Here is a 13,308-nt window from a genome sequence, read left to right on the forward strand (position 1 = left end):
TATGCAAAGTGGTTATGATGGTTGATGCAAAAGACTTAATAAGAATACAAAATAAAATGTAAGAAACTGAGAACTGAGCATTCCACATTAAAACTTGGAATTTCAGTCAAATAATTTCATTACACCAGAATTAATTTGCGTTATTATGAAGGCAATACCTTCAGGGGTTCTCGTAATATAAAGTATTTGCAGCACAAAATACCGTATATTTACTTTTAAAGCTACAAAAGGAAATTCCAAACCATATTGCACACTTCAGAGCTGTGTCACATTTAAAATACGGACTTTTTCAATTCAACCTTATCGCAAGCACACTCCATACTGCACCATTAGAAATGCTTTTTAATAAAATATTTATTTCCTGTTCATTTGATATACATTTGAATGTCTATGCTGGGTTTTCAGCAAAAACATTAAACTCAGATATGATTTTGTGTTATTACAAGCCTCAATTTCTCAAATCAAAGTGCAAATTGTTGATTAACTGGGAGCAGATTTCATGACACTAGCTGGCTCTCTCTGACATTGTTCCAGTCATAGAAAAATATGTTGATAGTTGTAAAGTTACTGGAATTACTACAATGCTACTACAATGTACAGTAAACAATGGTTTGAAAACTCCCATACCAGAATATATGAAATGATAGCCCCAAATGTTTAGGGTTGACACCAAAAGTGCTTCCAGTCACAGACATCCAACAATAATAAATACTGATCAGATTCTATAAGTTGAGAATCTGTATGAATTTGTTTCGTTCAATAAAAAACATGAAGAAAATTCTGTGTAACTAACAAGTACCTGAAAATAACAACAACCCCATGACATACTGCAGTGACAAAAACATTTATGCAAAATTATATTAAAACAACTCTAATAAAATACTCTCAATAAGAACAGCATATTTAAGTACCCTACTGCGTGACTATTTCCACCGAAGACCTTAGACAACAAAGTGGTTGTAGGTTCTTTCCCAAAATAAAAATAATACAACCTGATTGTCTGGAATACAGTAAGTGTCCTAGTCAGCTATGAAGTTCAAAATCTCTCCAGGTAAAAGTGGATTCAGTGCATTTTCCACCATGGTGAGAAAGCATTTGTGACCCGGTTGTGTGTTCATTGGACAGATATGGACAAACATTGACTTCACTTTAAGATAAAGAACATAACCTGTTCCACAGATTATTCTTCCCCATTTCCAGTCTTGATATGCAGTTTGTAAACAGATGATGGTTCAGTCTGTTTGTCATCCAGCTCATTGTCTCCACAGGAGTGCTTCTCTACTTCCAGAGAGAAATTAGACACTAATCATGGAATGATACTATGAGTGCTGTCCTGATCATCTCTTCTCTGCGTGGCATCTTCTTAAACAGACATGATGCTCTGTTTTAACTTCTTCGTAAACAGGTGACTGGCTCTTCCACAGTAGGTATTTGTGGTGGTCTGTAGCGACTCTTCCAGCGGCCGGAGCAGTGAGGTCTCCATGTTCTCGCCAAACCGGTACTGTGATGAAGAATGTGCAGTTATTATATTTCTGATTTCAGAATAAAGATCAGATTTTATTACAGCTTTGTACATCCACGGTTATGTGTACTTTCATCTCAGCTCTTGTCCTGCTACTGACATTACTCAAGAAAGACTCAAAAGAAATCAAGGAGAAGTGTGTGTTTTTACACCTGTTGCCTTCTGTGACAGTCACGAGGAGACAATAAGAACTGCATTCAAATAACACGGATTAAGTGCCACATTTATCACTGTCAGTTCAAGACAATAACATTCTGCATTTGATTCATATCTGTCAATTCAGAGTGTGTTTGGATGATGAATATCTATAACCACAACTATGCAAGAATGGGCTCGGTAAGGCGTGACAGTATTGGTGAAAGCTACAGCTGCATCATTCCAGATATGCTTCATTATTGGATGCTTTTGAGTCACCAAGTGAACAGATAGAATGACAACTTCCAGCTCTTCAGTCAGTTAATATTAGCAGCCATGTTTTTTTTGGTCAAGTACCATATGTAAATAAGCCATATATGTATTGCGGACCTTTTGGTTTTATATTGAGGTCCACCATTCTTTTACCACTCTAGTAAATAAGAAGAAATCACTATTTTACAGCATCTCATTTGACTCCACTTTGGCTAGGCATTAGGTTACTCAAAGCACACTTTCTTTATTATCTCTCATATACTGGAGCAGGCAATAAAGCACCATTAACAGCCTCCTATCGATTTTTATGGATGCTGCTGGTGCGTTGTCCACACAGCCATCATGATGTCTCAAACTAACATCAGCACTAAAAATTTTACAACTCTTCTGTGGGCTTGGCTGGGTAATAGTGCCCTTTATTGCAAGCTCCTCTGCTGGCTGGGAGAGCCTGCCTTGGGAGCCAGGCTGACTAAGGAGCTCTTGGTGGGATGGAAATGAGAGTTTCCTCAAGAATTGCCTGCTCCAGACTTCAGGATGCTGTCCTCAAAGGACTGAGTGGGAACAAAGTGGGAGGGGGCCTGAGGAGCTGGAACAATAGGAAGCGCTGATAAAAGCTCCAACAAAATATAGTTTATAACAACAAAGGATCTTCAGTAAGACCACGCTCTTTTTTAATAAGCTAATTGTACTACAAAGACCTGTATCTTACATTTATCTACTTAATGCAAGACACGTATTACGCTTACTAATGACGAACCGCAGCACTCCTCCACCTCCTGAAATCAGGTAGAGTCTGGTACGTGCTGTCTTGAATGCTGTATGTGAGCTTGTGCTGTCGAGGAGACTGATGGAGGCATGAGGGCCGAGTGCCCCATAATGAAGCCTGCTCGTTTACCTAATGGCTGAGAACATTGCCCGCACTGATAGTGGCCAGGCTGGGCCCTGTGGCGGTAATGGATGGAGACCAGCTAATGAAGCTTCCCCTGCTCCCCCGATTGCTGCCTGCATGTTGACCGGTGTGCTGAAATCAACAAGAGCAGATCGAAGGCGAGCCGCCAGCGCAGCAGTGAGAGGGCTCTCCGGCTGACTAGCTTGCCCACTGATGACGGATGTGTTGTGGACTTTTAAGCTCTAAAAGCTGAAACGCATTTATAGTAAATCTGACAGATGTCATACTTTTTTAATCCAAGCTCTGTATTCATTTTCAAGTGCCTGCGATGCACTGGCAGTGTTCTGTAGTGTGTCATATCAACTTAAGGGTGCTACAATTCTGATAATATTTTGATTTTACTGAAGACATAAAGAGACAGACAGACCTCACCAGCTGTTCCATCCAAGTGAAAGCAGGCCTACGCACAAACCCAAGAGGAGGATATTAAAGGATGAGGGTGGTCTATATTCTATATTTGTCTTATTGTCAACAATTCCAATGAAAAGACCAAAACAATGAATTGCTCCCACTAACAAATATTCTCTGTGTGTCCCAATTTTGATATAGCTTATTTCTCTGTGCCACAGATGTCCATTGTTGTCCAAAAACTATTAAAAGCACATCAATGAGCCACACAGTTGCATTGGCTGACACATTTCTTCGTTTACGATGACCACGGGCACTGTAGTTTATTTTGAGTCAGTCCCACATACACCGTCCTGCTACCGTAACTAGAGCATCAAGTCGGCAGCAGAAAATAGTCCAACAAATACACTATTCACTCCTGTTCCAGTAATATTTGCTAAAAACTACACTGCCTAGGTGTCTTAGGAAATTCATTAGTCTTTTTAAAAATTGAATGTATTTATTCATGACCTGTTAAAAATTTATGTCGGAAGGAATGGACTTGTGGCAGGGAGCCACAGACTGGCTGGAGAAGTTAAAAAGCATTGAGAGACGGACAAGCACATTGTTGGTTTCGGTCTTTTCATGGGATTTGAGGACAATAACAACAACAGCCTTATCCTTTAAAGGCAGAATGAGTAGGATATGTCGGTTGCGGTTTGTAAACACAACATTCAAAGTTGCCCACCCCCCCTCGCTGGCTTGTAGCTTCTTCTTGGATGCGAGCTTGCGATCTGGCACCTGGTCGCTACGCTGTTATTTGCCGAGGGCTACACACCCACTGCCCAAAAGGCAAATGCCCAGACATGTCCTGAATACAGCAAGGGGCATGGTCTCTGCAGATACAGACACCGCCACACACCTAGTGGGTCATAAGTGATGATTGAGAGGGATTGTTTTTGTATCCATTGTTTTTTCAGGAAAATCCTACTCATTCTGCCTTTAAGTAGGCATGTATGTTTTCTTTTAATTGTAACTGTGTTATGATGGAAAGTTATATTCAGTAATGGGCAGAATAAGCCTACAAAGTCCGTTTCTTTCAGTTATTTTTGTCAAAAGATTCTTGGTCAGGGTGGCATTGATGGTTAAAAATAATCTAAAGTTGGCCTACCAATAATGATACTGATATTTTGACATCCCACAATTAGTAATGTACCCACATGAAATGTTAGAATGAATGCCTTAGATTACAAAAGGTGCATCAACTCTGCAACTTCATGAATCTTAGCCTTTTAGCTGACAACATCTCAAGCAACTGTTCTGGTGGAAACAGGGTGGAGCTGATTTGTCTGGTTTGGGAGAGGTAAGACAGGATGACGGAAATGTTTAACAGGCTATTGATTAAGCACTGGTGGACGGAAGCATCCATAAGAAAAAAGCAATGGCCTGGAGTGCCTATTGATAATGTAATGACTTGTAAATGTTTCTCCAAATAGTCTGGTCTACCTACACAGCTGCCCTCTAAAGAAACAGAGGCACCAGAAAGGAAATCTATAAAAATGATTACTCCTCACAGGAATAAACAAAGCCTTTCAAACATTACTTCCCCTTATATTAAGTGTTCCAGTTGGCTGTGTCTGGAATACTCCTCAAAAAAGTTTGGAAGAATAAATACACTCAATTATATTCGGAAGCCTTTTGCAAGACATGGCGATTGTTAGCAAATAAGAACCCTTGACGACAGGCAAGTTCTTTAATTTTACCGTAGGGGCTCTGAAAAACCACAGATTTCTGGTTAGAGAGGCTGTCTACCTTTTGGATGGCTGTGTAGACAGCTCGAAACGCTGGCTGCTTGTCATCATGGTAAACTCCCCTGTTACCATGGAGAATGAAGACACCTTCTTGTTCAGCCTGTTGACAGTTGCTGCCATAGATACAGTGGTCTGGACGGTAGTTCCACTGGCAGGGGAACACATATATGCTTTCTGTAACACAAACAGAAACATGATTGGGTTGATAAGGTTTATAAATAACTAGGTTTATTCAACAAGTCACAAACCCTCAAATATTTGTTTATTTGATGATAAATGTCCAAAACAACAAATGCCTTTATGAAGCCTTGTTTGTGTCCTGAACTAACATCATTAATTACTAAAAATTATTTTTCGTATGTGGTTGCACAAACCTGGGTTATGGTGAAATATGATATTAAGTAGGTCCTGGTCACCCCAGGTGATATTGAGTTTATACTTCTGGAGAAGGGGCATCAGAATTTCCTCCCACTTCAGTGCAACTGTTGTCATGTCATTCTAGAGGGAAAAATACAGTAATCAAGAGAGCATCCATATCATTTTGCATCAGGAAACCATAAACCTACAATTGTGAAAAATGAATCCCCTTGTCAACATTTCACATCAAAACTGTTTTCTCTCGATTGAGTACGCTCATTGTGACGGTTTAGAAAGGAATTACAAGAGTGACCTCAGCTGGTCGGGCTTGGTGGTACAGCTACTCCTAAAGCATCCTTCAGTATACTATTTGTGTGTGTCTAAATGTCACACATCTCTAGATGTTTCGATCATTAACTAAATGTAAAAGTGTTGATGTTTAATAAGACTTGATAATGTTATATTACTCCATAAATAAGGATTATTCTGTACAGCAAATATCCACAACTGACACAGCCTACAGACATGGCCCACATCAAATGTGTAGTTATGGTTGCATCAACACTGAGCCAAAGTTTTCTCATAAACATTCAGGTGGAATTATGAAATGAAATTTCAGTCCTGGACTTAATAAAATGCCTTTCTTAGTACTCCTTGCCTTCATACAGTAGGTGAGCACTTCCATATTCTGTATTTTAATGTCATATTGGCCATCATCATACACAGGTATATTAAATTTAGTACAAACTTTGAGTACATGCAACAGCTGAAAGTGGTTAACATAGTGCAAAAAACTACACAAGTATATATGCCTGCACATTACCTTAAAAAATGTTTCCCTGAGGCGCGTCATGTTCATGAGCATGACCCCTGAGTTGATGCCTGTCTTGCCAAAGTAAGGGTGGCGGGCAAAACGGTTATACCAGCCGATGCGTGGCTCCTCGTGTTCTGGTGCCATGGCAGCTAAGTGGCTCGAATTGAACTGAGAAAGGAGGGCCCAGATGTCCTCTACTGGCTGCAGAAAAATTATATCTGTGTCCACATAGAGCAAAGAATCCACCTCCTTTAGGATCAGCTGGAAAACAGACCACAAAAAATAACTTATGAGCACATTTTGCAAATGTGTAATTGTTACAAATTGTATGCATGAAGGATGACTCTAGACTCACTGGCAGGAAGAGCCTCTGAGAGGCACAAGGTTTGAAGAGCTTCTTCCACTCCTTCGCATTCTCCTTGGGAAAAGTTATGGGGTAGATGGTGAAGTTAAACTTGGCATGAACTGTCCTGGGCCAGGAGTCCAGCTTTAAGAAAAAGAAGCACAAACAAAAATTGTACCTCAACAATATCCACATGTAAGATTTAAAGTCAAGCTGTTGAAAATGATGCTCCTCAGCCTTTGGGCCAAAAATGACAACAACTGTGTAAAAAGAAGGCTTTACTGTAAAAACATTCATGCATTCAGACTGTTTCTCAAACGTGCCTTTCGCAATTCTGCAATGGTCGAAATAATGCCTTCTTAATGTGATTCTGCATACGCCAGTTGACAATGGCATAAAAATAGTAGAATAGAGAATGGCATAGTCTTCACACTGACTCAGTGAGTTACATTAATGCACATTGCACATATTCTTTATACTGTGAAATTTGCAAATTCCTGCACAAACTGTATAGATCTTTCATATAAAAATACATGTATATATATATATATATATATAGTACATATTTTAAAATATATATTTTATTGTCAATTATACACACACACACACACACACATATACACATATATATATATATGAGAAAGATATTTATATGCTTTACTTATGTTTTACAACCAGAAAATTAATACACAAGTAGATGAAAGTTCTGGTGTTGTTGGGGAATACACTTACAGCACTTTTGAAGCTGTCATGTAGATCATCCTCAGCAAAGATGTAAAAGTGCAAAGGCTTTTTGCTGAAGAGAACAGCAGACTTCAACATGGTGAGCGTCTCCTCTAGCCTGGAGCCACAGGCCACCACAGCCAGGTGACTTCTCTCATCACTAAGTTCCTTGACAGCAGAGCCTGACCTCCTTCTAAGAGCCAAGACAAAGTCAAATGAATCAGTAATCGAGCCCAGCTTTTATTCTTACAACAGTATGGATACACTGAGAAGTGCAGGGGAAAACAAAGTAGTGAAGATAACAGCAGGCTCTGTTGACTGGTACTCAGCCCTGTAGGGTTGGAACTGTTATTGAGTTTAATGAAAGGATGTACAACAGGACTGTCACTCATGCTTTGTGCTGCCCCCAAGCGCTCTTTGTAAACTTATACTTTCAAGTTGTGAAATCATTAATGTAACTTGTCACACATTTCAAAAACCACTTTTCAATCATATCTCTGTATACAAATCATAGTATGGCAAACATACATAAACAATTATAATTGACAAAGTTCTGTCCATTTTGTACAAGGCTCTAGTTATCACTCAAATTTGCATCTGATGATGTCAGCATAGGTTTAACAGCAGCAAGACAAACTCAAATAAGTCCCACTACCTCTATTATCATTCTCTCTGCCAACACGTAGACTTTGAAAGAAAAACTAAAGCTACTACTCTGCCTATTACTGCATTACTGTGTGTAGGATTAGAGATGATTACAAAAAAAAAAGTCTGTTGAAGATACTGGCATGTCTAATGGTGTACGTGTGAATATCAATCTATGATGAGTAAAATAAAGATTTAAAGTTAAAACGCAATGTAGCTAGCACAGCCTTTGGGTAATGATCATGATATGGCTTTACAGACTAGGTACACTGTGAGTGCAGCAATATGTCCCGCATTTCACTATTGACCAAGCAAGTAGGTGAAAGTTGTAAGTTGTAAGAACATTGGTATTTTTTATGGCGATCCACAAAATCAGTCATACCTAAGAGATGATTCCAATAAGCAGTTCACTCCACAAACATCAGCAGGCAGTCTCCAATATGGATTCCAGTAAGAAATTGACAGTGATTTACACCTGACAGAATAAAAACATGATCTTTTGGATCCTAAACGTTAAATTCATCTCTTGGACATCAGAACTACGCTATATGTTTTGGGATTAGATCTATCCTGTCCTGAACTGCCTCCTATAGTTAGTTGATTAACAGGTGGCCGTCCTATACCTCCAGCCAAAGGCTAGCTAATGAGTTAGCGTTAGCAGTAACGTTTATGGTTAATCAATTATCTAGCTAGCCAACAGGTTGTAGCTAATAGATGTGTACAATATAGCTTAAGCAAATAACATAACGTTATATAGCGTGGATGCAAAACAGCAATATAAAAACTCTGAATATATTTTCAATGCATCAAGCTAAGGTAAAATTACGAGCCGGGTAACATTAGCTAACATAAACTAGGTTTTAACCTAGGACTTAACTGAGCTAACGTTAGCGTTATGTGCCGTTGACGTTAGCTTGTTAACGTTAGCTGTAGCAAGTCAACCAACGTTTCAACGGCAACATTATAACGTTATAGCATATTATTTTGGTCCAACAGCCACGCTCACTTTATAGCTATTGCAAATGTATCAAGAGCTAACTACTAGCATTAAATTACTAATATGCTCAGTTGTGAAATGAAATTAACGCAAGGTGACAGCTTAGCTAGCTAAGCTACCTGTCAAACCCTTCTTCACGGTCTCGAAGGCCTGACACTCCTGGCCTTTTCCTGAGACGGTGCCCGGTGTCATGACTGCTCCTCTCCGGTATCCCCTGTTCTTTCAGGTTCCATGCGTCGTTGTCCTCCAAGGTGGAGGCTAGTTGATTGAAGACATACAACACTGAGAAGAAAGTGAAAACCATGCACAGGAGAAATGCGTGAAGATAGCATCGCATTTTGCGTTACCAGTTTTAAGCGCTAACGGAACATTTTTGTTGATCTTTGCTGATGTACTGCCAGCTAACTAATCTCTCTCATAAATCAAGTCAGAAAGTAAGCCGAAGAGCACAGTTGGTGTTTACAGTTTTCCGCCCCACCCACTTCTCTTCCACGCGTTTCTTCTTTTGATCAACCATCTGTCAATGCAGTGTGCGTGTACAGTTGACACTACATTTTAAGATTTGTAAACTGCAGCCAGGTATCTACCAACTCCTCCAAAGCTCGGTGTTAAAGTACATACAGTATATCATTCATAATGTGTCACACAGGATGGGAAATTTGACGGTGGGAACACACAGTCAAACATTCTGATAGAAGGTAAAGAAATGACTCACAGTCCCAGTTTCTTGGCATGTGGTAGTTAAAACATGATGATTGTGGAAGTGGTCTGAATACTGAACAAAACAAATGACTCCATTTTAAGTAGTGGTGGAAGAATTCAGTGAAAGCACTATCACAATGGAGAGACATCCTGCCACAAGCAAAAAGTACAATGTTACCCTGTGAAATGCAGTGAGGTAGAAGTATAAAGTAGCAGGTGGAAGCAAAGTACCTCAAAGTTGTACTTATGTACAGTATGTGAGTAAATATAATTAGTTACTTTCCACCACTGCTTTGACGGCCTTCCTCTCAAGACACAATTTGTAGAGATTTTACTTTAAGTGTAAGCAACATGGTGAAGGGTAATAACGCACACATACAGTACGCTTAAGTGTTACTTGGACTGGTCAATTACCAAGTCCATTGCCTTTATGGAACATATCAGTCATGATGTTAACAAAAACACAATCCCATAACTATGGAAATGCTTCAGCAAAATTATTGAAGAAACTAGTTTTGTTCCAATAAAGCAACTTTTAAGAGATCCATGTGTCTTACAAACAAAACAAAAGCATATCCAAGTATCTACAACTTATTTTATTTAACATTATTTTACAATATAAACCATTCTATAGATTAAATCATGCTTAACTCTACCAAGTGAAGGAGAAGCATACTTAGAATAATTATTCAATATTTTTACTCAAATGTTAGACAGTAAAACAATTAATGGCATCCAATGGCATAAAATCAGAGCTGGATGAGGCCAGTAACCAACAGTGTTATCATGACTGATAAAGTGGAAATAATGCTAAAAATAAATGTTATCATGAACATAGGATGCCATTAAGTGCAAATAATGATAAAATTCAAGGATAAACTACAATTCTGAGATGACTTCTTCATATTTTCTTCCATAATGCATTATTTATTCTGTGCAGCAAAGGACCAGCCGAGTGTGATGCTGAAGTAACACTGCTGTGTTAAATCACAAGTCACAGTTCCACCGACATCAGGGATTTAATGCTACTGTTCCTCTTTTCAGTTCATCATGATAGATCTCGCTGCAACAGTTCTTTGAGCATACAGCATATGTCCTGACTCCTGAATTCTTTATCATCACGGGAAGGCAGTGAAAAATACCCCGAATGGAGGTGAATGCTATCATATTGGCATTTATAGTATTATTAGAAAACGTGCATGTTGAAGATTAATCTCTGGTTGAGGCTGTTGAGAGTGCAGAAGAAGGGGCTGTGCTGCTGACTGGGAGTGGGAAGGTTAGTGAGCCTCTCCATTGACCGGCGAGCCTTCCCCGTGGGGCGAGGAGCATCTGGAGACCCCTCGTTCAGTGTTATCAGAGCTTGAGCCACTTTGACTGTGTTGGTCTGCTGAGGCAGCACTTGTTGAAGTGGATATGGGTTTGGCTTTCTCCTTAAAGTCTGTGATTATTACAGTCAAGTCTCCAACGGTGACCTCTAGATGCTGGGCGCTGCTCCTGTCTATGTTTTTTAACCTGGGCCTGGTGAAGAGACAAACAAACAGAAACAGGATTTGAAAACTGCTCGGAGGATACTAAATAATTCAGCAGTGGCAAAGCCCAGCAACAAGATAAAAACACCACTGAATACAATGAGCTACTCTTCTATTTCCTGTGAAAACATAAATTCATTACCTCATCTTTTTATGACTTTTCTTTTTCAGTGTTGGCTCTTTATCACTCTTGTCTTTCTCAGATTTTTCTTTCTTCTCCTTTTTGGGGTGTGTGGGTGGTGCAAACTGCTGATTTACTTGCTGTGCAACCAGCTGAGAAACAGGCCGTGGTTTTCTGAAAGAGACACAAAAAAAGGTTATTGGCCTTATAGTTACATTTATATCACTGAAGCTGTAAGTAGGGCAGGCATGTGGCTTGCACTGCTGAACTGTGCAGCTATTTAATATGACCAACGAGCAGGGGCCTTTCAACACATAATTTAAAATGGAAATTCTTGGCTGAATCCTAAATCTCCAAAACTCCCATATGTACATTGAACATCCCCCATCTCTTTGATTAGAAGCGCATAAGGAAGGGATCTCTTCACAGCCAGTATGAACAAGAGAAATGATTACAGCAAGCAAACCTGTTTCAGTGTTCATTTGGGCACCGACTATTACTTTTAAGACAGGCATTGATTGAAAATTGAACTATGGGTCTGACAGGTATTTAGGTATGTGCAAAGATGTCCTCTCCATTCTATCACAGCACAACAAATAGGGCAACAACCGTCAATTTTGACCAGACACCAAAAATAAATAATAAAAATGATATACATCTTATTTTATCTTATTTATTCAGTAAACTATTGAGGTGTATTTAGGTAACATTTTCCACCCTTATTAAAGTTCTAAGTTTTCAAAGCTGAGTTCTCAAGTTATTTTTTGTTTCCCAGGACATGACCTCAGTGTCCTCAGTGGTAGATAAGTCCATGGCCACAAACTACTCCAAAATGTTAATACAGTTGAATCAACAACTGTCTAAAAACGTTTTCAACAAAAACTTAACATTAAACCCTTCATGACGACAGGGTTTATGGCAGGGCTATTGTAATAGATAGGTGTGCTTAATAACCCTGCATCTGAGTGTACTTATTTTAAAATCGTGCAATTACCATTAAAATAGTTCTGCAGCGTATTGATCGTTAAACCTTAACAGCCTGAGATATTCTTACCGAGTTGACGTCCCCTTCCTGACATCGCACATCAGGCACTTGAACGCCTCAGCGCTGTTCCTGAACGTGCAGACACTACAGTCCCAGTAACCATCGTCGGCGGAGGGCTTGGATTGCCGCTTTGGCCTTCAGACAAAAACAAAACAAAAACACTGTGATAACGGCGCATTTTCTATGAGCGCAATGATTTCAAAGAAAACCTGGTAGACAATGAATACCAGAACAGGAAAGACACGACTCTAAAAGATCTTTTCAGCTCAGAAGTCAGTCATTGAGGAAAAGGGAGCTTTCAGTTTACACGGGCAGTTGCCCCATATTAAACCAACAGCCAGCCGCCATGAACACTTCAGTAAAGCAGCTCCATCCATTGACCGAGCTTTCTGTTCTCAAATGGCCCGATAAAGTCTCCATTCAAAGATACCCGCGACAGTTTTACCTTGTGGGGCTCTTCTTGTCTCCCATTTGAATAAACTTCGACTGACTGGAGTTCAAAAGGATCAATGTTACAGGTGAAAAAACGCATTTAGCAGCTACTCAGCTGTCGTGGAAACTCCTGTGTCGAAGGACGGTCACGTGACACGGGATCACCCAATCACTTTTAATGTAATCACAACACAGACGGCAGTAAATGTGACACAACGCTGATGAAAGGCGCTTTGTAATTTTTTATAGCATGGTGTGAGTGAGTGCGCACGAAGACAGGTTTTAATGAGGAATGGAGAAGTGAAAATGTACACAAATGCTGTAACTATATGTAGAATGTGATTTGGCGCAGAGTTGACACATTCATAGGCAGTTGTGGTCTGTTTTATTATTATATTCTATTTTATTTTGAAGTGGTAGGTGTACCTTTGTGTTTACATTTTATAAGGTAAGATAAAGCTAACCTCATTGATCCTACATAGGGAAACTAAACAGTCACAACTGAAAACATACAATAAGTACAATGACAGATGCATAGTATGGATAAATAAATAACTACAATATGAAGTATGAAAACAAATAA

General features: G+C 39.4%; 2 protein-coding genes across 3 annotated transcripts; both read right to left on the minus strand.

Moving 5' to 3' along the window:
• Window positions 1–344: 344 nt before the first annotated feature.
• On the minus strand, window positions 345–9,233 carry LOC139286585 (glucoside xylosyltransferase 1-like). Its single transcript, XM_070907444.1, has 8 exons — window positions 9,016–9,233; window positions 8,282–8,374; window positions 7,264–7,447; window positions 6,544–6,675; window positions 6,198–6,449; window positions 5,392–5,515; window positions 5,019–5,191; window positions 345–1,501 (listed from the first exon to the last, which is right to left on the minus strand). Exons 1-8 carry the CDS (start codon window positions 9,231–9,233, stop codon window positions 1,364–1,366), a joined length of 1,314 nt encoding a protein of 437 aa, XP_070763545.1. The 3' UTR covers window positions 345–1,363.
• A 1,015-nt stretch (window positions 9,234–10,248) lies between these two features.
• On the minus strand, window positions 10,249–12,848 carry LOC139286662 (YY1-associated factor 2-like). Of its 2 annotated transcripts, XM_070907549.1 has the most exons (4): window positions 12,739–12,848; window positions 12,303–12,428; window positions 11,270–11,422; window positions 10,249–11,116 (listed from the first exon to the last, which is right to left on the minus strand). In XM_070907549.1, exons 1-4 carry the CDS (start codon window positions 12,762–12,764, stop codon window positions 10,876–10,878), a joined length of 546 nt encoding a protein of 181 aa, XP_070763650.1. In that variant the 5' UTR covers window positions 12,765–12,848; the 3' UTR covers window positions 10,249–10,875. The 2 variants fall into 2 exon arrangements, with proteins under 2 accessions (XP_070763650.1, XP_070763651.1); XM_070907550.1 differs by lacking the exon at window positions 12,303–12,428 and having other exon boundaries at window positions 12,739–12,764.
• Window positions 12,849–13,308: the final 460 nt, after the last annotated feature.

The sequence above is a fragment of the Enoplosus armatus genome, chromosome 6 (genome assembly GCF_043641665.1).
Source record: "Enoplosus armatus isolate fEnoArm2 chromosome 6, fEnoArm2.hap1, whole genome shotgun sequence".
Taxonomy (NCBI): Eukaryota; Metazoa; Chordata; class Actinopteri; order Centrarchiformes; family Enoplosidae; genus Enoplosus; species Enoplosus armatus.

What these genes read in the sequence shown, in the direction of transcription:
- LOC139286585 (XM_070907444.1), bottom strand. Translation starts at nt 9,233, where the DNA reads ATGCGATGCTATCTTCACGCATTTCTCCTGTGCATGGTTTTCACTTTC. An exon ending in CTCAGAGGCTCTTCCTGCCA is followed by an intron (nt 6,450 to 6,543) that starts GTGAGTCTAGAG and finishes TCTGTTTTCCAG; the next exon opens with CTGATCCTAAAGGAGGTGGA. An exon ending in TCTACACAGCCATCCAAAAG is followed by an intron (nt 1,502 to 5,018) that starts GTAGACAGCCTC and finishes TCTTCATCACAG; the next exon opens with TACCGGTTTGGCGAGAACAT.
- LOC139286662 (XM_070907549.1), bottom strand. Translation starts at nt 12,764, where the DNA reads ATGGGAGACAAGAAGAGCCCCACAAG. An exon ending in GACAAGAAGAGCCCCACAAG is followed by an intron (nt 12,429 to 12,738) that starts GTAAAACTGTCG and finishes TTTTGTCTGAAG; the next exon opens with GCCAAAGCGGCAATCCAAGC. An exon ending in AGGAAGGGGACGTCAACTCG is followed by an intron (nt 11,423 to 12,302) that starts GTAAGAATATCT and finishes TGTCTCTTTCAG; the next exon opens with AAAACCACGGCCTGTTTCTC.